Below are 25,878 nucleotides of genomic sequence, written 5' to 3' on the forward strand. Positions count from 1 at the left end.
TGTTGGAATGGTGCGGAGGGAGCTTCTCTCTGTGTCTGACCACAGGGGTGTGTGGTGGGATGGTGTGGAGGGAGCTTCACTCAGTATCTGACCCCGGATGTGTGTGATGGGACATAGGGGAGGGAGCTCTGCATGTTAGCTTCTCCTTTCCTCATGCCTGTGTGTCCTCGGGTGCTGCAGTGTAACACAGGACGCTCGTCAGATTCTACCCTCAACCTACTGAAGGACCTCTTCCTCATGGACGGAGTGGTGCACCCCATTGGTCACCGACCACAGCTAACCAAAGTGCGGGAGAATTACGTGAAGATCGCAGTGGACAGTGTGGCTGCAGTGAACGCAGTCATGCACAGAGTGATGTTCCTCATTACAGGTACACATTTCTTCTCCTGGGGGCTGTGGTGGGACAGGGAATCCAGTGAATAGGTCAGGTTGGGGGGCTTCTGGCCCTGGGGGTTGATAGAGCAACCAGAATAGTGGTGGAGACAGAGAGAGCAGGGGAGAGGGAACAGCCGTGGCCTAACACTCTGCCCTTTGCTTCATCAGACCGTGGTTTCCTGCACAAGGCTCTGTGTGTGAACAACGTCTCTCACATTGTGGAGGAGATTCAGCTGTTCCCTAGCCCGCATCAAGTGCACAGCCTTGAGCTCTCGGCCACAAAGGTCAGCAATCCTTCCCCCGGCAATCCCCCTACGCTGAGCTGTTGACGAGGTATCATAGGTGAAAGAACGCCGTCCCCATGTCCCTCTCTTTCCACCTAAGTCTTGAGAGCAGAGACCACACACACTGCCACCAATGGGGGAGAGCCTGCGTTTGGTGCAGGTCTCAGCTTTGCAGTTAGTGCAACACTGTTACCGTGCCAGCGACCCAGGTTCGAATCTGGCACTGTATAAGGAATTTGTACATTCTCCCTGTGCCTGTGTGGGTTTCCTCCAGGTGTTCCAGTTTCTCCCCACCTTTTGTAGTTCAACTTGGTGCAATTGGGCAGCACAAGTTCATGGGCCCAGTTGGGCCTACTACCTGGCCTAAATTTAAATTAAAAAAAAAAAATTTAAGTAGCCTGATTCCTGGGCCTGCTTATGATGTAATTGGTGACTAGAGCAGGTCTTGCAGAGCGAGTCCATAGTAGAAGTAGAAAAGCATCAGATTTCCCATGGTACCATGGTCCCACTGATCTGCACCCAGTCCATAGCCCTCCATTCCCCTCTCATTCACGTACCTGTTCAAAACTTTCTTCAATGTGAAAATTGAGCCCGTATTCACCACTTCAACAGGCAGCTCTTCCCACTCCTGCTTCTTTTTGTGTGAAGACGTTCCCCCAGAACCTTTCCCCTTAACCCATGTCTTCTGGTCTCGATCTCACCTGCCCTCAGTGGGAAAAGCCGACCTACATTTACTGTGTCCCCTCATAATTTTATATTCCTCTATCAAATCTCCCCTCATTTTTCTTCGTACCTGGAAATAAAGTCCCAACCTGTTTAACCTTTCCCTGTAACTCAGTTCCTGAAGTCCTGTCAACATCTTAGTAAATCTTTGTACTCTTTCTATCTTATTGATGTCTTTTCTGTAGTTAGGTGGCTAAAACTGCACACAATACACTAAATGTGGCCTCACCAATGCCTTGTACAATATCCCAACTCCTATGTGGAGGCCAGTATGCCAGAAGCTCTCTTTACAACCCTATATACCTGTGATGCCACTTTCTAGGAATTATGTATCTGTTTTCCCAGATCCCTCTGATCTACCACACTCATTTGATCCAGCAAGGCGATGCCAGCACTCAGAAGAACGCTATCAATCCCATTCCCACACCTTTCTGTGGCCTGCTCTCTCTCTCTCTCTCTCTCTCACCTGTCCACTAACTTCCTCCGACTCTAACGACACACCCCGAGGACAATTTACTGTGGCCAATTAACCAATTGACAAGCACATCGTTGGTAACTGGGAGAAAGACAGAGCTCCCAGGGAAAGCCAGCCATTGACAAAGCGGGCATGCAAACACCACACAATTAGCACTGGTGGTTGGGATCGAAGCTGGATCACTGGAGATGTGAGGTGGTGGATCCACCCACTGCAAAATTGTGCCTCTCACCAACTCCAGCCAGTCTATACGCCCTTTCCATCATTGTGATTGTTTAAACATCAGCACCTTTGTCACCTTCATGGGGGGCGAGTGTGTGATGGGACAGTGTAGAGGGAGCTTCACTCTGTGTCTGATCCCGGGAGAGTGTGATGGGACAGTGTAGAGGGAGCTTCACTCTGTGTCTGACCCCAGAAGTGTGTGATGGGACAGTGTAGAGGGAGCTTCACTCTATGTCTGACCCCAGAAGTGTGTGATGGGACAGTGTAGAGGGAGCTTCACTCTGTGTCTGACCCCAGAAGTGTGTGATGGGACAGTGTAGAGGGAGCTTCACTCTGTGTCTGACCCTGGAAGTGTGTGATGGGATGGTGCGGAGGGAGCTTCACTCTGTGTCTGACCCTGGGAGTGTGTGATGGGACGGTGCGGAGGGAGCATCACTCTGTGTCTGACCCCAGTAGTGTGTGATGGGATGGTGTGGAGGGAGCTTCCCTCTGTGTCTGACCCCGGGAGTGTGTGATGGGACGGTGCAGAGGTAGCTTCACTCTGTGTCTGACCCCGGGAGTGTGTGATGGGACGGTGCGGAGGGAGCTTCACTCTGTGTCTGACCCCGGGAGTGTGTGATGGGACGGTGCGGAGGGAGCTTCACTCTGTGTCTGACCCTGGGAGTGGGCGATGGGAACTTTGTAGAGGGAGCTTCCCTCTGTGTCTGACCCTGGGAGTGTGTGATGGGATGGTGCGGAGGGATCTTCACTCTGTGTCTGACCCCGGGAGTGTGTGATGGGACGATGTGGAGGGAGTTTCACTCTGTGTCTGACCCTGGGTGTGTGTGACTGGATAGTGTGCAGGGAACTTCATTTTGTGTCTGACCCCGGTCGTATATGATGGGACAGTGTAGAGGGAGCTTCACTCTGTTTCTGACCCTGGGAGTGTGAGATGGGACAGTGCGGAGGGAGCTTCACTCTGTGTGTAACCTATGCTGTCTTTGCCCGTGAAGTACATGACAGGATACCTGGGAAGAATGTCTGGTTTTGTGTTCTGAGGTGCATGATCCATGTGAAACCTGATCTACCTTGATGGATCAGCTCCTGATGGAATGGTGGGGCAGATTCAATGCACTGAACGGCTTATTTCTGCTCCTGTAACATGGTCTTATGGTGGTCTCTTTTTCATATTTGTGCTTTGGGAATTAGTGTCTTTGGCAATCCACTGTGTTCTCTCACCTGTTCCAGGGAGTTCTCTACATTGGATCCTCGACGAGCGTTCTACAGGTCCCAGTGTCTAACTGCAGTGCCTACTCTAGCTGTGGGGAATGTGTGTTATCCAGAGATCCCTACTGCGCCTGGGACAAGAGTGACCTGGCCTGCAAGGAAACCAGGCACCAAGTAAACTGGTGGGTGTACTGCAGGCTTGGGGCAGCAGCGTCAGCTCAAACACCATTCTTGACTGTGCAGCCTCAGGCCGGGGTCATGTCACACACACACACGCGCACGCACACACACACACACACACACACACACACACACACACACACACACACACACACACACACACACACACACACACACACACACACACACACACACACTGTGGTGCAGCAAGCAAACACAAAACACAGAAAAGACTGAACTACAGGCTTTAATCCACTTAAACTCTATTGTGCACCAGTAATAGTCTCAATGGCTCCATGTGTGTTACTGGTCCAAGAGGGGCTGGCTCAAGTCTATATACAGGTCAGTGATTGCCAGGTGGAGTCAGCCTCCCAGATGGTCTTCCTGCAGGTACAGAGATCGGCCCCTGCAGTAGGCTCATGGGCACACGGCCCAATGCTCTGGTTGTCTCACCACACTCAGTCACCCACTCTCACCCACACTTTTTTTTTTTCTCTCACTGTCTTTCTTAAATTTAAATTTAGACATACAGCACGGCAACAGGCCCTTCCAGCCCACAAGCCTGTGCCGCCCAATTACATCCAATCAGTCTACACCCCCGTACGTTTTGAATGGAGGGTGGAAACCAGAGCACCCAGAGGAAACAAATGCAGACATAGAACATGTAGACAGCAGCAGATTCAAACCCCGTTCATTGGTGCTGTAACAGCATTGAGCTAACCGCTACATTAACCAGGCCCCCCTTTCACCTTTTTCTTTCCCTCTTTTTTTTCTCTCTTTCTTTATTTCCATTTCTCTCTTCCTCTCGCTCTCTCTCTCTCTCTCTCTCTCTTTTCCATTCCATCACCATGCATTTGCCACTGACCATGGACCCCACTGCAGGTTCCATGGATTGCCACCTTCTCTCGTCTCTCATCCCTTCACTATGACAGACGCTGCATTAGTTATTTTCAGGTCAGTTCTTTAAGACACCTTCCATCTGAAGCTTTTACTTCTTTTGAAGGCGGGAGTGGATTCAGGACATTGAGAATGCAGATGCAGCCACTGTGTGCCCACCTCCACCTGTGAGGCCCAGGCCAAGGATGCTGGTACCCAAGGGAAGCGCTGAAGGTTGGTTCGTCTCAGCTGGATTAAAGAGACAGGCTCTGTATGTGGGTGTGTGCTGGGTATGTGCGTGTGGGCATGGGTAATGGGTGTAATGTGTGTATCTGGTGTGTGTGGATGTATGTTTGTGTGTGCATAGGTGTGTGGGTGTGTGTCTGGCTATGTGCATGGGTAATAGATGTCGGGTGTGCATCTGGGTATGTGTGTGTGTTTGTGTCTGTGTTTGTGTGTGTCTGTGTGTTTATAGGCTGAAGTGTATGTCTGTGTGTGTCTGTGTGCTTATATGTCTATGTGTACATCTGTGTTTGTGTGTGTGAATGTGCTTTTGTGTATGTGAGTGTGTGCATATGTATGTGTTTCTGTGTGTGCAAGAATGTCTGGCTATGTGTGTGTATGTGAGTGTGTATATGCATGTGGGGGTGTGTGTGTCTGTGTTTGTGTATCTGAATGTGCAAGTGTGTATCTCCTTGTGTCTATGTATGTGTCTGTGTGTGTGTGTCTCTAAGTCTCTGTGAGTGTGTGTTGGTGAATGTTTGTGTGTACATGAGTATGTATGTGATTATTTTAAAGTATGTGAGTGTGTATATGAAGTATCCATGAGTTGATTGTGATTGTATGTATGTGAGTGTGAAAATATGTGTCCATTTAAGTGTCTGTTTGAGAGAGTGGGAGTGTGAGAGAGAGTGTGTTTTATGTGTGTCTTTATGTGAGTGTTTATGGAATGTGTTTTTATGTATATGAATGTGTTTGTGTATGTGAGTGTGTATGTATGTGTGTGTTTCTGTGTGTGAGTCTGGCTATGTGTGTGTATGTGAGTGTGTATAGATGCATGGTGTGTGTGTGAGAGAGAGTGGGAGTGTGTGAGAGAGAATGGGAGGGTGTGAGAGAAAATGCATGTGTGTGAGTGAGAGTGAGAGAGAGAATGGGAGTGTGTGAAAGAGTGTGTATGTGTGTGTGTGAGAGAGTAGGAGTGCGTGAGAGTGTGTGAGATAGAGAGAGTGTGTATCTTTATGTGAGTGTTTATGGAAGTGCATGTGTGAGCGTGCAAATATAAGTGTGTGTGAGAGAGTGTGTGTATCCTTAAGTGAGTGTTTACGGAAGTCTGTGTGTGAGAGAGAGTGGGAGTGTGAGAGAGTGTGTTTATGTGTGTGAGAGAGTGTGTATGTGTGTAAGAGTGGGAGTGGGAGTGTGTGTGTGTGAGAGATAGGGAGTGTGAGTGTGTAACTTTATGTGAGTGTTTAGGGAAATGTGTGAGAGAGAGTGGGAGTGTGTGTGCATGTGTATGTGTGTGTGTGAGAGAGAGTGGGAGTGTGTGTGTGTGCAAGAGAGTGGGTTTTTGTGTGTGCATGTGTGTGTGAGAGAGTGAGAGTGTTTGTGTGTGCGTGTGTAAGAGAGAGTGGAATGTGTGTGTGTGTGAAAGAGGGAGTGTGTGTGCGTGTGTATGTGAGAGAGTGGGAGTGTGTGTGTGAGAGGGAGTGGGAGTGCGTGTGTGTGTGTGAGAGAGAGAGTGGGAGTTTGTGTATGCGTGGGAGTGTGTGTGAGAGTGGGAGTGTGTGTGAGAGAGAATGGGAGTGTGTGTGTGCGTGTGAGAGTGGGAGTGTGTGTGTGAGAAAGAATGGGAGTGTGTGCGTGTGTGTGAGAGAGAGAGAGTGGGAGTGTGTGTGTGAGAGAAAGTAGGAGTGTGTGTATGTATGTGTGTGAGAGAGTGGGAGTGTGTGTGTGTGTGAGAGAAAGTGGGAGTGTGTGTGAGTGAGAGAGTGGGAGTGTGTGTGGGAGAGAGTGGGTGGGAGTGTGAGAGAGAGTTGGTGGGAGTGTGTGAGAGAGAGAGTGGGTGGGAGTGCATGTGAGTGTGTGTGTGTGAGAGAGTGGGTGGGTGGGTGGGTGTGTGTGAGAGAGAGTGAGTGGGAGTGTGTGTGAGAGAGTGGGTGGGAATGTGTGTGAGAGAGAGTGGGTGGGAGTGTGTGTGAGAGAGAGAGTGGGTGGGAATGTGTGTGTGAGAGAGAGTGAGTGGGAGTGTGTGTGGGAGAGAGTGGATGGGAGCGTGTGTGAGAGAGAGAGTGGGTGGGAGTGTGTGGGTGGGAATGTGAGAGAGAGAGTGGGTGGGAGTGTGTGTGTGAGAGAGAGTGGGTGGGAGTGTGTGTGAGAGAGAGAGTGGGTGGGAGTGTGTGTATGAAAGAGAATAGGTGGGAGTGTGTGTGAGAGAGTGGGTGGGAGTGTGTGTGTGAGAGAGAGTGGGTGGGAGTGTGTGTGAGAGAGAGAGTGGGTGGGAGTGTGTGTGAGAGAGAGTGGGTGGGAGTGTGTGTGAGAGAGAGAGTGGGTGGGAGTGTGTGTGAGAGAGAGAGTGGGTGGGAGTGTGTGTGAGAGAGAGTGGGTGGTGTCACATTTGTGGCCCGAAATGTGAAATTGATAGCACCATCAACACATGATTTACCTGTTGAACATCGGCGTGTATTTATTTCTCTGCTTCCATTATTCCATCATTTCGCGCCTGCATACATTGCGCGCATGCCCTCTGACCTCCGGTCAGGTTAATAGCTCAACCTCCATCTGCATACATCTCATGCATATTCATTATCATGACATCCCTCCTTTCACCGGAAATAAACTTTATATCTTTATGTCTTAACCTTTCAATCTAAGTGTATAAATGCAAACACTTTAACACTATCAATAGCATTTTTCTGCCTTCCAACCAACAAAAGCAACATCAAATTCCCCCTTCACAAAATGTAACATAACCATGTTATAACCAAATGTAATATAATGGCTCAACATTTCTTCTGTAGTTATACTAAAGCAATGGTCACCTCATATGCAAAATGTACACGTTTAAAATTATACATTTTTTTTGTTTTTTTTAATTTAATACCAAATAGTCGACCAAAACAAAAATGCAATTCTTACAGCACTCATACATGCACTTTATGATGTATTTATCAAAATCACTGTCCAAACATTCCCATTATCATTCCTCTTCCTGCATCAAAATACTTCTGATTGTTGGTTACTGCTACTGATGGTCCAAAGTCAAACCGCGTCAAGTATAAAATAAATGTTCGGCGCACAGTTTTCTTTTTCTAATAACGCTAAACACAACAAAACAGTGATGATCCAGGTAATCATAGCACAACTTCGCAAAGGTCTCTTTCTCGGGGTTCGCGATGGTTTCCTTCCTGACATCCACATATACGCATTCACTGCGTGTTTCACAAGGGCAGCATTCAGCACACACCCTTTACATTATTTCTCTTTTTTTTTCACAATCACCACACATTTCCACTTTTCCTTGGTGTCTATCATTACTGCGCTTCCACCAAATCAATGCACTTTTTTATTTTCTTCATTGAAACTCATTCCAACTATCACAAACTTTCACTTTCGTGATAATGCGGGCACGATTAGAAATATGGCACAAAATCTTCATATCGCTTAAGTGGTTTCCTGTCCCGTCTCAGCCTTCCTGCAATGCTACTGTCACGACTTGGTTGCTCACCCTCAGCACCGGAAACACTGCTCGCTACGGCCTCTGGTGTTTCTGGTACTCTGGCCACTTCATCAGGAAAACTGGTAACTACCTTTGGAACGTCGTCTGGTCCCTCAGGTTGAGCAACTCGTACTGGATTTCCAACCACTTCACTCGGTGCCGCTCTCGATTGATACTTTTTGACACCAGACATGTTTCTTTTGTAGAGGACTCCAGCTGGAGACCTGACTGTCACCATACTGCCGCTTCTGGATACAACAGTGTAGGGATGATGGTAATAAGGACTTAAGGTAATAAGGTGTGTCTAACTTACCACCACTCACTTGCCTCACAAGAACATCATCTCCAGGCATGATGTCTGAGTACCTGGCCCCAAGCCTCGAGTCTGCATCCAGCTTTGCTGCCCCCTTCTTTTCAGCATCGTGGTCCCTCAGCTCCTGATCGTCCCTGATTTCCTTCAGTTCGGGCATTTTTGTGCGTATTTTCCTCCCGAAGAGTACTTCTGCTGGACTTTTTCCTGTGGTTGCATGAGGGGTTGCCCGATAGACAGCTACATAGGATAGCAATCCTTCTCTCCAGTTCTGTCCTGCCAATAGTCGTTTTTTGATGGACTGATTTTGTCTCTCTACTTCTCCATTGGCTTGTGGCCATTTAGGAATTACTTTGTGATGGTGGATGCCTGTGGTCCTCATATATTCAGCAAATGTCTCTGAGATGAACTGTGGACCATTGTCAGAGTATAGCGTAACAGGCAATCCACGTCTCGCGAAGATCTCTGCCAATGCTTGTATCGTTTTTTCAGTGGTCGTTGACCTCATCACAGAGTACTCATAGTATCTGCTGTAGTAGTCCACCACTACCATGATTGACTTGCCAGTTGGTAAAGGTCCGAGAAAGTCAACAGCTACATCGATCCACGGTCCTGTCGGGAGTTGCGTACTCCGGATCGGCTCTGGGGAATTACTCCTACTTGTGAGTTGACATCCATGGCAGGTTTTGACGAATTTCTCCACGTCTTTATTACATCCTGGCCACCATACTTTACTCCTGAGGTTTTGCTTGGTACCAACAATACCTAGGTATCCTTCATGAGCTAATGATACGATCTTCGGTCTCAACCTCTGTGGTATCAACACACACTGCCCGATGCAACAAAGTTCATCTCTAATGGGAACATATGCCTTGTGAGTGCACTTGTCCCATTGTCCACTTTGGATACCTTCTCTAACTTCCATGAGTTCTGGGTCATGTTCGGACTCTCTCTCGACTTCCCTCGTCACTGCTCCCGGTGTCGAGTGGATAGCTACAAAGCATACAAAGCTCTTTGCTTCTGTCCTCAGTTCTGACTTGGATTGTGGGCATCCATCTTTCAACAATCTGGACAGCGGATCAGCAATGTTTGCTTTCCCAGCAATGTGGACTACTCTGTTCTTGTACGATTGGAGTCTGAGGACCCATCGTTCTATACTGGCACACGGTTTGGACCTGGCGGTGTAGATCACCTCCAATGGTTTATGGTCCGTGATGAGTTCAAATTCAATGCTATACAAATATGCATGGAATCTCTCGCAGGCCCATACAAGTCCGAGTGCTTCTTTCTCTGTCTAAGAATATCTCCTTTCAATGTCTGTCAAAGATCTGCTGGCATAGGCAATGATTCTTGGTCCCTCATCATGCGTCTGGACCAACACGGCTCCTAAACCAACAGGGCTAGCATCCACTATGACTTTGGTTGGTGCATCTGGATCATAATACCCAAGAGTATCGGCATTTGTCAGACTTTGTTTCAGAGCTGTGAATGCTTCCTTCTGCTCAGGGCCAAAATGGAATGGTACACTTTTCCTGGTTAGTTTCCTCAATGGTTCTGCCAGTGTAGCAAAGTTAGGGATGAACTTTGCGCAATAATTGACCAATCCCAAGAAACTCCTCATCTACGTTGCATTCTGGGGTTCACGTGCATCGGCAGCAGCTTTCACCTTGGCATCAGCTGGGTTCAGTCCTTCCCGTGTAAGCCTGTGTCCCATGAAGTCCATCTCTGAGACACCGAACTGGCACTTGTCTCCATTCACAGTCAGGCCTGCCCCCTGTAGTCTGGATAGCACAAGCCTCAACCGTCTGTCATGCTCTTCCTGTGTAGCCGCATGGACTATGATGTCATCAGAAATGTTGGCGACTCCAGGAATGCCTTGAATCACTCGAAGGATTTCGTACTAGTAGATCTCAGGAGCTGCATTGATGCCGAACGATAGCCTCTTGTACCGGTACAATCCACAGTGAGTCACAAATGTTGTCACGTCCCTGGATTCTGGGTCGAGCTCTAGTTGATGATAGCCCCATTTTAAATCGATTTTTGAGAACACCTGACTGGTTGTTAACTCCTGGAGTACTTCTACTGTTGGTATGGAGTGTCATTCTCGAATTATAGCTTCATTGGCCATCCTCATATCAACACACAGTCTCATGTCACCATTTGGTTTGGGCACGATCACTACTGGGCTGACCCATTGCGTTGAATGTTCTACAGGTTCAATAATGTCTTGCTCAATCAACTCTTTGATTTTGGCCTCGACTTTCCCACGAAGTCAAAGTGGGGTTCTGCGCACTGGTTGTGCCTTGGGTTTGACCGTTTTGTCCACTGCTAGCTTTAGTTGTCGACCTTTCAGCTTTCCTACTCCCTGGAAAACTGTGGGGAATTCTTGCTTCATATCCTCATATGACTGAACTGAATTGATACGAGCTCCAATATGAAGTATTGCCAGATCTTGTGCCGTGCGTCTACTCAGCAATGGTTCTCCCCTCGTCTATGACAACAAACTCTGCTTCAGTGTGCTTGTCACCAGCTTCAACAGTCGCAGTGAAACATCCAATGGTCTGCAATGGCTTGATCGCTGTGTATGGATACAGATTCTTTGAACACTTCTTTGACGTACAAATGATCTTTTTTTTTCAATTTCTCCCATAAATGTCGGTCAATTACATTACTGTCACTGCCTGAGTCTACAATGACCGGAACTGTCACACCACCAATTATCACTGGGGCTTTCTAGAGATGGTCATCATTCAATGTAAACTGATAGTATTTCTGCCCATCCTGGTTGTCGTCATCATCGTCACTTTCTGGGTCACCTTCTATATGGTGAATAGTGCCTTGCTTTCTCTATCCATAATTGCCTTTCTTTCCAGGAGACTTTCCTTTCCCCCAAGCTTTGCCCTTAGAAGCTGTAGTCTTCCCATTCTGGTTTGCATTTGACTTGCTTTTGCACTTCTTTGCAAAGTGGTCTTTACCTCCACACTTTCTACAAACTTTGCCTTTTGCTGGGCAGCATGGGTCTTTTCCAAAATGACCTCTGTCTCCACATCTGTAACACTCCAAGTCACGTGTCGGCATATTTCTTGGCTGGCTATGGCTATGCGAGAGCCTATTTACTTGTTGACCAACTTTGTCTTTACTGGGCTGGCTTGAGTTGTCTTTCAGTTTCATGGTATGAAATTGCCCCTCAACAGCCTCTAATGCAGCAGCCATTGTTAAAGCATTGGCAAGTTTCAACTCACCCCCTTTTTCCAGCAGTTGCCTTCTGAGTTTGTCTGATCTGCACTGCTGCACGACTTGATCCAATAACTGGTTGTCCAAATCAGCTGCCACGTAATTGCATCCAACAGCCAGTTGTCGCAATCTCGTCACATACTGGGCGACTGTTTCCCCATCTTCCTGTTTTGTTTTGCGAAACAAATGGCGTTGAAATGTGGCATTCGGTGTCAACACATAGTGTGCATTCAATGCATCTACAGCTTTCTGGCATTCCTCCTTCTTTCCAGTATTCGAAAGCGTCTTAAAAGTTTCCCGAACTGCAGGTCCTGCGGTGAAGAGAAGTAACGCCCTCCGCTGCGCTTTCTGCTCTGCCGTACTCCCATCGAGAAATAGGCCACGACTGTCGGCGTAAGCTTCGAACTCTTCAAGCCATGCCTTCCACTTCACGCTTACAGTGCTTGCATCGCCCGTCGGGTCAAAATGAGGAACACCGCGAAGTGCTAGAAATTCAGCTCCAGTGACTGCCATGTTGAAATGTTCCAGCTCAAAGCCACGGATTCAAAATCCAAAATGTTTCTCCTCGTCGCCAATGTCACATTTGTGGCCCGAAATGTGAAATTGATAGCACCATCAACACATGATTTACCCGTTGAACATCGGCGTGTATTTATTTCTCTGCTTCCATTATTCCATCATTTCGCGCCTGCATACATTGTGTGGATGCCCTCTGACCGCCGGTCAGATTAATAGCTCAACCTCTATCTGCATACATCTCATGTATATTCATTATCATGACAGGTGGGAGTGTGTGTGAGAGAGTGGGTGGGAGTGTGTGTGAGAGAGAGGGTGGGAATGTGTGTGTGAGACAGTGGGTGGGAGTGTGTGTGTGAGAGAGAGTGGGTGGGAGTGTGTGTGAGAGAGTGGGTGGGAATGTGTGTGAGACAGTGGGTGGGAGTGTGTGTGAGAGAGAGTGGGTGGGAGTGTGTGTGGGAGAGTGGGTGAGAGAGAGTGGGTGGGAGTGTGTGTGGGAGAGTGTGTGAGAGAGTGGGTGGGAATGTGTGTGTGTGAAAGAGTGGGTGGGAGTGTGTGTGAGAGAGAGTGAGTGGGAGTGGGTGTGTGAGAGAGTGTGTGTGAGAGAGTGGGTGGGAATGTGTGTGAGACAGTGGGTGGGAGTGTGTGTAAGAGAGAGTGGGTGGGAGTGTGCGTGGGAGAGAGTGGGTGAGAGAGAGTGGGTAGGAGTGTGTGTGGGAGAGAGAGTGGGTGGGAGTGTGTGTAGGAGAGAGAGTGTGTGTGAGAGAGTGGGTGGGAGTGTGTGTGTGAGAGAGAGTGGGTGGGAGTGTGTGTGAGAGAGTGGGTGGGAATGTGTGTGAGACAGTGGGTGGGAGTGTGTGTGTAAAAGAGAGTGGGTGGGAGTGTGCGTGGGAGAGAGTGGGTGGGAGAGAGAGTGTGTGTGAGAGAGTGGGTGGGAGTGTGTGTGAGAGAGAAAGTGGGTGGGAATGTGTGTGTGTGTGAAAGAGTGGGTGGGAGTGTGTGTGAGAGAGAGAGGGAGTGGGAGTGGGTGTGTGAAAGAGTCGGAGGGAGTGTGCGCGTTGCTGGCTGCATCCTGGTTTATCTTTTCCGGCGCTCTCTGATAGACAATGTGGAAATGTCATCACTAGAAGCAGACCTAGAGCTGGCGGGACCTCCAACTGGGGTGGGGTGGATGCGCCGAAGGGGGCGTGACCGCCTGGTTCTGTGTCTTAACCGCTCTGTGTGTCTCCTCCCTCCCGCAGGTCCGGCGGGGACGGTGGAGAAGATGGGGCATCTCGGTGCCCTCGTCACCCTGCCATGCGAGGTGGAGTCGCGGCTGGCCCAGACGAGCTGGACCCACGGCGGGAGGGAGGTGCAGAGCTGGGAGGCGAGCCAGCAGCCCAGGGGCATCGTGCTGGCTGCCACCAGCGATCGCCAGGGCTTGTGGCAGTGCTGGGCCACCGAGAACGGGTTCCGGGTGCTGGTGAGCAGCTATTCGCTGAGGGTGGCCGGGGCATGTCCGCCGCCTCCTATCTCCGACATCTGGCTGGGCGATAGTGGGACCGGCTGCTACACCTACTGGAAGGAGCTGATGGCAGTCAGTGGCGCCTTGGCCTGCCTGGTGCTACTGGCAGCCGGCCTGGCTCTGCGCCGACACTGCTCCAACCTGAGGGCAAGGAGCAAGGTCCGGCAATGCCCGGAGGTGCCGGGGATCAGCGAGAGCGAGCTGGAGACGGCGCCCTTGAACAAGAGCCCGGTGGACGGGGCACTCGACCGGGTTCAGGGCGCGGGTCAACGGGACAATGGCCCCCCGTCCGACCCGCACGCCCAAGGGAACATCTAAAGATGTGGGTTCCCGGGGATGGGGAGAGAGCCGATGTCCTGGGGAAGGAACGGGGGTACCGGAGGGTAACATGGAGGTCGTTTGCCCCGGTCTGGTCTCCCGGGGAAGGAACGGGGGGACCGGAGGCCCAATTTAAACCCAGTCTGAGGACTGGGGGAGCGGTGACGTAACGGGGAGGATTGGAGGCCGAGCTTGCCCCTGTCTGGGGACAGGAAGAGTGGTTATGTACCAGAGGCCCGGTCTGTGGACAGAGAGAGCGGTGACGTACCTAGGAAACAGCGGGCACACCGAAGGGTTACATGAGGCCGAGTTTGCCCCGCTCTGGTCTCCCAGGAATGTGGAAAGCAGCGATGTACCAAGGAAAGAATGGGGGTACCGAAGTGGAACTGGAGGCCAAACTTAAGCCCGGTCTGTGGACATAGAGAGCGGTGATATACCGGGGAGAAGGAACGGGGGGGTGGGTATCAGAGGTGTTCCAAAGGCCGAATCTAGCCTGGTCTGTGAACAGGGAGAGAGAGAGCAGCGATGAATGAGATGGTCCCGGTCTAGGCTTTCCTCCCGACTGTTCTCGCCCACTACGTGGTGGGCGGGAAACAGCGTCTGCTGTCGAGACAGCGACCACCTCACAGTCTGGGGTGGGTGAGTGGATGGTTGACTTTGTCTGGAGCCTGGCTCACCCACTTCAGTGGGGAGTGGGAGGGGAACAGGAGGAGGGAGAGGGGGCTCCGATCCCAGGCAACCGATACCTTTTTGTGAAACGTCAGATTGAACCCAACTATTTTTGTAAAAGTAACGTAATCTAATAATTTCTTACAACCAAAAAGTAATTTGAAAAATAAAGCCTTGTCAATATCTGCAAAGTTGAAGATCCGCAGAATTAAACAGTATTTACATCTGTTCTTCATTCAATGCTCAACATCTGCATTTAGTGTCAAGATTCAAGATTCCTTTATCGTCAAGCAGGTGTAATATTACATAAATCTGTCTAGTCTGCTTTAAGGCAAAAATTCGACATCAGCAGAAATTGCGCGGCAACCCCTGACAGTCGGAGAAAGGGAAGTATTAAAGCGTGTTCCCCCACCTTCCCAGAGTTGCTGTGTGTCGATGGATTTGCCACACAGACTTCAAACCATCCGAGCTCCAGATCCGATCGTCCGACACGATCGGGAAGCCCTCGACTCCCTGTGGCATCCCGGTTCCCCTTCAGTCGGCAAGAAGCCTGGTCCAAGTCCTTTGACCGCAGCCGGCATGGATTCCTCGCCTCCAGAAGCCGACAGCCTGTGTGGGTCCCTCGGCCAAAGAGCCCCTCGCTGGATTGCTGCCATCTCTCCTTCCCCTCCCAGTGACTGGTGCCCTGCTCCGGTCCTCTACTCCCCAGGAGTCCGTGGCGGCCACTGCAGGACACCCCCCCCCCCCCCCCCCCATCTGAGTCCAAAACCCGCAGTCACGGGATTTTAAAATAAACCACTGTCGACTCCTTCAACGGGCAGTGCAGGGCCGTCAGGATTTGGGTGTAGGAACCCCGCGGGGTACCGCTGTGTCTCCTCTCCCCGCCCTCCCCGGGTCCGCGGCCGCCACCATTTTTTTCAATGGCTAAACTTCCATATCTGTGTCGCATTGGTTTCTGGCTGATGTAAACATCTTCATCAGTGGCCTATGTCTGCATGACAGAAAACTGGCTGGTCTGCACCTCCAGCTAGTCCCTCTGAAGCGCTATGTTGGTGGTCAGCTGGAAAACATGGAAGTCTGTAGACACGTTTTGGGCTTGAATCCTCATTCAAGATATGAGCAAAATGAAGACAGTCACCCAAACATAATTGGGTGGGGGGAAGCAGGGTCAGATAGGGGAAGGGAGGGAGAACGGGCTAGCAGGAACTGGACGTTAATGCCATCCGATCGGAGAGTGCTCAGGTATTGCTCCTTCAATTTACGGGGTGATCTTGGCTGGGCAGCGCACACAGTCATGGACAAGAGCGTGTCGACGCGGGAGTGGGGCGCAGAATTGAAACGATTGACCGCTGTCACGGCTGTGGATGGGGCGAAGGTGCTCAACGAAGTGATCTCCCAGTCCGCATCCAGTCTCTCCGGTGGAGAGGAGACCACAGCAGGGGCTACCGGATGCAGCAGCTGACCTCTGCGGATTCACAAGGGAAATGTTGACAGCTTGGGGCCCCGAACGGTGATGAGGGAGGAGGTGCGGTAGCAAGGGTTCACGGAAAAGACGAAACACTGCAGATTCTGAAATCAAACCAGAGGATGCAAGAACTGTTCGCAGGCCAGGCGGCTTCGGCGGAGGGAGACCAAGAGTTAATACTGCAAGGAACAGGAGAAGGCCCTCCAGCATCCATGCCTGCACCCAACGTGACAATGAACATTGTTTTTTTTTCAAAACAGTTGCTTCCTGAAGGAAAACTGGGGATTATGATGGACAACTTCAAACTGAGCATAAAGATAATTTCAGATTTGCTGTATCACGTAGGAAATAGGAGAAACATTCAATTCGCTTTTATGCATAATGTCTCTCTGAGCCAAGCTCTCCGGTTGACTGCATAGTAAATGTGAGGAGCCCAGGCTCTGTCTTGGTCACCGATTTTACAAAAGAAGTTGAGCTCATAGGCTTTCTTAATAAGAGCAGTCTGCTGAGTCTTTGAGCCTCAAGCTAAACTCGCCACAAATGTAACAGAATGTATTGCAGCTGTTGCAACGTTGACGAGACATTTCTGCAGTGTTGAATCTTCCTGAAGACAATAAATGCTATTGTTAAGTACACTCACTCTGCTATTGCCTGAAGGACATGTGCGTCAACATGTGTTCAATCTGTATTAACGTAATGCACAGCCTCTGTACATGTGAGCTGCAGTTATAGCCTGTCTGCATCTTTCCTGACCAAGCGTGCCCAGGCCAAAGACAACACTTGCATAGTACCTGCACTGAGTGCATGCCCAGGCACACTTAAACCAAAATAGCTTGCTTTGTGGGCAATATACTAGAAGATTTAAGATATGACAGGAAATCACAAAAATAGGTTAGATCTAGAAAAATGTTAAGGTGATTTTCGTGATCAGCAGCCTAATTTCCATAGGATACACCCAGAAGTGTTCAGGAAGCAAAATCTTCATTGCCCAGTGTAAATTTATTGGGGCATAAGACTGAGCAATGCCCCCCCCCTTCAAATACCCCTTTCACCCTTAACCCATGTCCTCTTGGTTTGTATCACACCAACCCTCACTGGAAAAAGTCGGTCAACATTTATCTCTGTATCTTTTCCTCCTATGGACACTGGGAGACCGGCTGAGATCCGTGTTTTGAAAGTGACTGCAGACTTTTATGTTACACTCTGGTGAATGTGGATAACAGCAGGGGGCAGGAGAGTAGCAGAGGTCGCAGCTCAGCACCGCCAGCTCCTTCAGTACTGCCCCTCCCACAAAACAGAGCTCCCTCAGTACCACCCCTCCCACAGAGAAGAGCACCCTCAGTACCACCTGTGTGGCTCTTCGCCTACTGTCCCACCCAGAGTGGGGAGCTCCCTCAGTACTGTCCCTCCCACAGTGGGGAACTCCCTCAGTACTGCCCCTCCCAGAGTGTGGAGCTCCCTCAGTACTGCCCCTCCCACAGTGGGGAACTCCCTCAGTACTGCCCCTCCCACAGTGGGGAGCTCCCTCAGTACCGCCACTCCCACAGAGAAGAGCACCCTCAGTACCACCCCACCCAGAATGTGGCTCTTCACCTACTGCCCCTCCCACAGTGGGGAGCTCCTTCAGTCCTGCCCCTCCCTGTGTGGAGAGCTCCCTCAGTATTTCCCCTCCCAAAGTGGGGAACTCCCTCAGTACCACCCCTCCCACAGAGCACCCTCAGTACCACCCACAGAGAAGAGCACACTCAGTACCACCCCTCCCACAGAGCAGAGCCCACCCAGTACCACCCCTCCCACAGTGGGGAGCTCGCTCAGTACTGCCCCTCCTACAATGGGGAGCTCCCTCAGTACCGCCCCTCCCACAAAGCAGAGCACCCTCAGAACCACCCCTCCCACAGAGCAGAGCACCCTCAGTACTACCCCTCCCACAGAGCAGAGCACCCTCAGTACCGCCCCTCCCACAGAGCAGAGCACTCTCAGAACCACCCCTCCCACAGAGCAGAGCACCCTCAGTACCACCCCTCCCACAGAGCAGAGCACCCTCAGTACCACCCCTCCCACAGAGCAGAGCATCATCAGTACCACCCCTCCCACAGTGGGGAGCTCCCTCAGTACTGCCCCTCCTACAATGGGGAGCTCCCTCAGTACCGCCCCTCCCACAGAGCAGAGCACCCTCAGTACCAACCCTCTCACAGAGCAGAGCACCCTCAGTACCACCCCTCCCACAGTGGGGAGCTCCCTCAGTACTGCCCCTCCTACAATGGGGAGCTCCCTCAGTACCGCCCCTCCCACAAAGCAGAGCACCCTCAGAACCACCCCTCCCACAGAGCAGAGCACCCTCAGTACTACCCCTCCCACAGAGCAGAGCACCCTCAGTACCGCCCCTCCCACAGAGCAGAGCACTCTCAGAACCACCCCTCCCACAGAGCAGAGCACCCTCAGTACCACCCCTCCCACAGAGCAGAGCACCCTCAGTACTACCCCTCCCACAGAGCAGAGCACCCTCAGTACCGCCCCTCCCACAGAGCAGAGCACTCTCAGAACCACCCCTCCCACAGAGCAGAACCTCAGTGCTGCCCCTTCCACAGTGGGGAGCTCCCTCAGTACCACCCCTCCCACAGAGCAGAGCTCCCTCAATACCACCCCTCCCACAGTGTGGCTCTTCGCCCACCACCCATCCCACAGTGGGGAGCTCCATCAGTACTGCCCTTCCCACAGAGCAGAGCTCTCTCAGAACCACCCCTCCCACAGTGTCGCTCTTCATCCACCACTCCTCCCACAGTGGGGAGCTCCCTCAGTACTTCCCCTCCTTCAGTGGGGAGCTCCCTCAGTACCCGCCCTTCCCAAAGAGCAGAGCACCCTCAGTACCACCCCTCCCACAGTGGGGAGCTCCTTCAGTACTGCCCCTCCCTGAGTGTGGAGCTCCCTCAGTACTGCCCCTCCCACAGTGGGGAACTCCCTTAGTACTGCCCCTCCCACAGAGCAGAGCTCCCTCAGTACCACCCCTCCCACAGTGTGGCTCTTTGCACACCACCCCTCTCACAGTGGGGAGCTCCTTCAGTACTGCCCCTCCCTGTGTGGAGCTCCCTCAGTACTGCCCCGCCCACAGTTGGGTGTTCCCTCAGTACTGCCCCTCCCACAGAGCAGAGCTCCCTCAGTACCACCCCTCCCACAGAGCAGAACTCCCTCAGTGCTCCCCTTCCACAGTGGGTAGCTCCCTCAGTACTGCCCCTCCCACAGTGGGGAGCTCCCTCAGTACCGCCCCTCCCACAGAGCAGAGCACCCTCAGTACCACCCCTCCCACATAGCAGAGCATCCTCAGTACCACCCCTCCCACAGTGGGGAGCTCCCTCAGTACTGCCCCTCCTACAATGGGGAGGTCCCTCAGTACCACCCCTCCCACAGAGCAGAGCACCCTCAGTACCACCCCTCCCACAGTGGGGAGCTTCCTCAGTACTGCCCCTCCCACAGTGGGGAGCTTCCTCAGTACCACCCCTCCCACAGAGCAGAGCACCCTCAGTACCACCCTTCCCACTGTGTGGCTCTTTGCCCACCACCCCTCTCACAGTGGGGAACTCCTTCAGTACTGCCCCTCCCTGTGTGGAGCTCCCTCAGTACTGCCCCTCCTACAATGGGGAGGTCCCTCAGTACCGCCCCTCCCACAGTGGGGAGCTTCCTCAGTACTGCCCCTCCCACAGTGGGGAGCTTCCTCAGTACCACCCCTTCCACAGAGCAGAGCTCCCTCAATACCACCCTTCCCACAGTGTGGCTCTTCGCCCACCACCCATCCCACAGTGGGGAGCTCCATCAGAACTGCCCCTCCCACAGAGCAGAGCTCCCTCAGTACCACCCCTCCCACAGAGCAGAGCTCCCTCAGTGCTGCCCCTTCCACAGTGTGGAGCTCCCTCAGTACTGCCCCCCCCACAGTGGGGAGCTCCCTCAGTACTGCCCCTCCCACAGTGCAGAGCTCCCTCAGTGCTGCCCCTCCCTGAGTGTGGAGCTCACTCAGTACCACCCCTCCCACTGTGTGGCTCTTCCTCCACCGCCCCTCCCACAGTGCAGAGCTCCCTCAGAGCCCCTCCCACATCAACTCTTGCATCCCCTCCCCCTACTAAATGCTGACCTGTTCCCAATCTGCTGACAGACGAGAGCTTTCCCTGTTCCTCCACCATCCTGGGTATTCCTGGCTGGTCAATGCTTCCTGTTTGCCATTTACGCACAGTAGCAATATACATTTGTGGTAAACTGCATTAATTATTTTTCCTATCATCTCCTTTCATCCTTTCCTCATCCAGTAAACACTCCTGATCCCTCAGAGCTGGCCTGATTCTCACTTCAGACTTTTACATTTGAAACCATTTTCACTGTTTGTACAAAACTCCATCACATTGCAAACCCTCTCCCCGGCCCTTTAACAAACAGATCATCGATGAACAAGTCAAGTTTAATGTCATCTGACTACAAGTACAACCTGATAAAACAGCGTTCTCCGGTCCTCGGTGCACAACATGCAGACACACAACAAGACAAAATACACAAACAGACAAACAGTACATATCCAGGACAAGTATTTCATATACACAAATAAATGTTGTTTCATGAATATGAGCATCTTGGATGGTCAGTGTGAGCAGTTCCTTGGGTCATTCAGCATTCTCACTGCCCATGGAAGAAGGTGTTCCTCAGCCTGGTGGTGCTGGTTCTGATCCTCCTGGATCTCTTCCCCGACGGGGGCAACTGAAAGACGCTGTGTGTGGGGAGGCAAAGGGGTCCTCAATGATTTTGCACCCCCTCTTCAGACAACGATCCTGGTAAATCACATCGACTGAGGGGGAGGGAGACTCCAGTGATCCTTTCTGCTGCTTTTACGGTCCTGTGGATTGGCCTGTGATCCATTTCTCTCCAGTGACCGTACCCGCACTGTGATGCAGCCGGCCAGGACGTTCTCAATAGAGCTCCTGCAGAAGGTTGGCATGACGGTGGCCGATAGACTTGCCCGCTTCAGTCTTCTCAGGAAGTGCAGTCGCTGTTGTGTCTTCCTGACCAGTAAGGAGATGTTGAGTGTCCACGATAGGTCACTAGTTAAGTGAACTCCAAGGAACTTGGTTCAACCGAGTTGTTGATGTGTAGTGGAGGGTGGCCATTCCTGGTCCTCCTGAAGTCCACGCGGAGATTCAGGTTGTAACTCTCATACCATATCACAAAGATTTTCCTCTTCTCTGCAGAGCGACTCATCCTTGTTGGTGACGAGGCTGACGACTGTCGTGCCATCTGCAGACTTGATGACTCTGTTGGAGCTGGATCTGGTGATGCAGTTGTGGGGCAGTAGCCTGAACAGGAGGCGGCTGAGTGCACAGCCCTGAGGTGTGCCAGTGCTCAATTTTCCGCTACCGATCCATTAGGAAGTCCAAGATCCAGTTATGGGGAGGGGGCGTGTTGAGTCCCAGCGAGGACAGCTTCTCCACCAGCCTCTGGGGAATGATCGTATTAAACACTGAGCTGAAGTCAATGAACTGCAGCCTGGTGTATGAGGCACTATTCTCCAAGTGGGCCAGGTTGGAATGGAGGGATAAGGCTATGGCATCGTCTGCGGAATGGTTTCTTTGACCCTAGACTGAAAATTATCTGTTCCCTCAGGGGCCTGTTAAGGAAATTACATCTCCCGCAGACACGCCGGTGATCAGTCGGTCACAAGGTGCAGGAAATACTCAAGATGTTGGGCAGCATTTGTGCAGAGAGATTGGAGAACTTCTCATCTCAAAATGTTACCTGTTTCTCTTTCCCACCCCCCCTCCCCCGATGTTATCTGACCTGCTGAACATTTTCTTCACTCCCATGAGATCGTCCTCTGCTTTGTCGCCCACTCCATTGGTTGGTTAAAGTTCTTGAGGCCCTTGGCATTTAAAGATCTGTCCCCACTGACTTCAGGAACTGAGTGAACATGAAAAGGTTAAACAGGTTTGGACTTTTTTCCTCCCTGGAGTGTAGAAGAATGAGGGGAGATTGGAAAGTTGTATTTAAAACAGAATTACACGTTAACTCACCACTATTAACTTACTTTACCTAACTTAACCCCCTCCTAATTCTAAGCGCACGTGTGTGCAATGTTTGTGTAAGTTCAGAAAAGTTATTTGGTTCACAGTCCAATCTCACTTCTCACTCCTCCAAGTTCACTGGTTGCAGGCAATTCTTATACTGTGCACAGAATTTAACATGTTTAAAGTTCATCACGCTTTGGTGCTTGAAAGGTAAATGGTTACTGCTCAGGAAGGTTCTTGTTGGTTTTCGGAGAAAGAGATGTGTTGTCCCAGGACTTACACAACTGAGGTACTTCCCTCAGTCACCTCAGTGTCTTGCTGACGAAACTTGCCCCATCAGGGTTCCCCAGATGATAACCTCTTTCTTTCAGGTTGCCACAGAGTTCCTTTCTGTTTCCCTTACTCCAAGTGAAACATTAGCCAGCCAGTCCTCTCTTCTTGCATGAACCACAAGGGCTTTGATCAGGCCATCTTCCAAAAGCTTGCCAGCTTGTCCTGTTTCAGTTCCAGCAACTTCTGCTGTCTAAAACACTGTCAGAGTCTCTGCTCTCTCTCTCTCTGACTCTGAGACCGAGAGAAAGCCTGTTTGATTCTCTCTGCTTGCCACACCACATGGCCCTCTTACGACAGCAAGTATCCTGTAGACAATAGAAGCCAGCATTCTCTTTTATCTGTTGCTTTTGGGTAAACAATAACCCATTAGTGAAGTCTTTTGAGCACTCTTCAAAGCTCTTGCAAAAAAGTGTGAGAAGCCACTATGTCTCCAGTATTTCAAATAAGATCTGTTTTAAAATGTTTGCATGTGACCTACTCTAACAAACCTTTCCCAATTTATCTCCAAGAACCATTTCTATATACTCTGTCACAACACAGAGAGCGGTGGAAGTGTGGAACGAGCTGCAAACTGAAGTGGTGAATGTGGCTCAATGTTTACATTTCATAAAAATTTGGACAGGTACATAGATGGGAGGGGTATGGAGGGCTCTGGACTGGGTGCAGGTCAGTGGGAATAGGCAGAAATATAGTTCAGCACAGACAAGGGCTGAAGGGCCTGTCCTTGTGCTGCAGTGTTCTATGATGTTTGAGGGCCTGGATATTTCTTGCCCATTGCCTTCCGCGTCTCCACTTCCTCGTGTCCAAGGCTAAGCCTATTTGTCCCCACTGCCTGGAACCTATCTTTCGATATCAGGGTAAAATCAGACTGGACAACAAATTTTCTTTCATAAGGTTTGTTTCCTGAAAAAACATTGATGATTATGCTAGACAACTTTGAGCTGAACACGAAGATAATTTTAGATTTTCCGTATTACGTAGGAAGTTGGAGAAACATTAAATTAAGTATTGATAAATTTAGCATGTTTAATTGCATATTGATGCTGTCAAGTTGCATTCATTCAACTGACCTAATTTCACTGATTTTCATCTGTACTCAGCATCTCATACCTCTCGTCTCAGTGTCCAACGATAGTTGGCCAGCGCTGATGGATTCCGGTCACCCTGATGCTGTTTTTCCATGATTGCAATGTCCTGGTGAAACCTTTCACCGTGACTGTCACCAACTGCACCAGGATCAGCCGGGAAGATGTCCGGGTACGAACGCAGAAAGTGATTTTACAATGATGTGGCTTTGTCTGCTTGAAATGGACTTTAAATATGACAGAAAACCACAAAAGTAGGATAAATCTAAAAAAAATAGGACCTGATTGGAAAATTTTAAGGGGATTTGCATGATCAGCTGCCCAAAATCCATAAAATACACCCAAAATTGTTTAGGAAGCAAAATCTTTGTTGTCAGCTCTTGCAAAGATCTCAGAGAATATTTCATCCCCAACGTCGATCAATTTGCAAACACAGCTCTAATAGCAATTAGAACCCACCCATTATTTTGATTTGTTCCAGAAGTTCCTCCAGTGTGTGGCAGATGTTGCGTGCATTCGGGTAAAGAGATGGGTTTAAAGAGACTTGAGTTTTCACTTTATAGCATGGTTCTGAGCTCTGACTCTAGAGTGAGATTGACTGGTGCCAGTGTCTGCTCTTTAATGTGGCAGCAGAGAAAACAAGACCGGTGTAGGATGAGTGTGTGGGTTGGTGGTCAGCATGGGTGTCTGGGCTGAAGGGCCTGTCTCTGTGTGGTATCTCTCTATGACAACCTTTCTCTTCAGCTTCCTAACCATCAGTTTGGACCAAACTCTTTTCAACAGATTCTCCATGTCTCTGTAACCCCCTCTAGGCCCCTACACCCCTCACTGTCTCTGTAACCTCCTCTGGTCCCCTACACCCCTCCCTGTCTCTGTAACCCCTCCAGTCTCCTACACCCCTCCCTGTCTTTGTAACCCCTCCAATCCCCTTCACCCCTCCCAGTCTCTGTACTTCCTCCAGTCCCCAACACCCTTCCCTGTCTCTGTAACCCCCTCCAGCCCCCTTCACCCCCTCCCTGACTGTTCTCCCTCCAGTCCCCTACATCCCTTCCTGTCTCTGGAAACCTTCTGGTCCCCTTCATCCATCCCTGTCTCTGCATTCCCTCCAGTCCCCTGCACTCTTCCATATTTCTGTAACTCACTTACAGCTCCTACACTCCTCCTTATCTCTGTAACCCCCCCCCCAGCCCCTTTACCCCTCCATATCTCTGTAACTCCTTCCAGCTTTTTCACCCCTGCCTGTCTCTGTACGCCCCCGTTCCCTGCACTCTTCCCTATCCCTGTAACCCCCTGATCCCCAAGCCCCTCCACCTCCCAGTAAGCCCCTTCTCCTCCCAGGCCCTCTGCCCCTATTACTTTAAGTATCTATCTAGCCCCCACCCCTGTGGCCCCACACCAATCCCCAGCTTGGTAACCCAGTCCAGCCCCAATATTACAGTTTAGCTCTGTAACACTTCCAGTACCTACACCTGTTCTTAGCTCTGTAGTCCTCCAGAGGTGGTAACAAATGTATCAATGTTACCGCTACAGGTGAGTCAGTGTTACAGCGAGACTTTTACCTGTGTAACTGGAGGGGAGTGTCAGTGGTGCAAGGGTCTAATTCAGAGTAACACTGTGGGATGCAGTGTGTATTACTGCAACAGGAGGGGTGCGTGTGTACATAACACAGTGTATCAGTTACAGCGATGGGGTGTATCCATATGACAATGAGGGGTGTATCAGTGATACAGGAGGGGTGAGGGCGTGTATCAGTGATGGGGTGAGGGGTGTATCAGTGATACAGGAGGGGTGAGGGGTGTATCGGTGATACAGGAGGGGTGAGGGGTGTATCGGTGATACAGGAGGGGTGAGGGGTGTATCGGTGATGCAGGAGGGGTGAGGGGTGTATCAGTGATGCAGGAGGGGTGAAGGGTGTATCAGTGATACAGGAGGGGTGAGGGGTGTATCGCTGATACAGGAGGGGTGAGGGGTGTATCGGTGATGCAGGAGGGGTGAGGGGTGTATCAGTGATGCAGGAGGGGTGAAGGGTGTATCAGTGATACAGGAGGGGTGTATCGGTGACACAGGAAGATGAGGGGTGTATCGGTGATACAGAAGGGTTGAGGGGTGTATCAGTGATACAGGAGGGTGAGGGGTGTATAGTTACAAATGAAGGGGTGAGTGTCAGGGTTCCAGGAGGATGAGAGTGCATGATGAGCCTTATTTGTTGTGGGAAGGTTGAGCTTTTCCCAGAGTACTAAAGGTGACATGTTTGGATGGTTTGAGCTTCAATTTAATGCTTATTATCAATTATTAATTGGTGAATCATTACAGGCGGGTCAGCTTGGAGAAAGGGTCAGGAGACAGATGTAGC

The 25,878-nt window shown here is 50.7% G+C and overlaps 1 protein-coding gene across 6 annotated transcripts in view; it reads left to right on the plus strand.

Moving 5' to 3' along the window:
- Nucleotides 1-14,817, plus strand: part of LOC138764464 (semaphorin-4B-like) — a 124,032-nt gene extending 109,215 nt beyond the window's left edge. For all 6 annotated transcript variants that reach the window (XM_069940418.1, XM_069940416.1, XM_069940417.1 and 3 more), the window contains 5 exons: nucleotides 181-370; nucleotides 544-659; nucleotides 3,307-3,467; nucleotides 4,469-4,575; nucleotides 13,355-14,817. In XM_069940418.1, coding sequence (XP_069796519.1) covers nucleotides 181-370; nucleotides 544-659; nucleotides 3,307-3,467; nucleotides 4,469-4,575; nucleotides 13,355-13,935 — 1,155 coding nt within the window. In that variant the 3' untranslated portion in view covers nucleotides 13,936-14,817. The remainder of the gene's footprint in view (nucleotides 1-180; nucleotides 371-543; nucleotides 660-3,306; nucleotides 3,468-4,468; nucleotides 4,576-13,354) is intronic.
- Nucleotides 14,818-25,878: the final 11,061 nt, after the last annotated feature.

This window comes from Narcine bancroftii, chromosome 5, assembly GCF_036971445.1.
Source record: "Narcine bancroftii isolate sNarBan1 chromosome 5, sNarBan1.hap1, whole genome shotgun sequence".
Taxonomy (NCBI): domain Eukaryota; kingdom Metazoa; phylum Chordata; class Chondrichthyes; order Torpediniformes; family Narcinidae; genus Narcine; species Narcine bancroftii.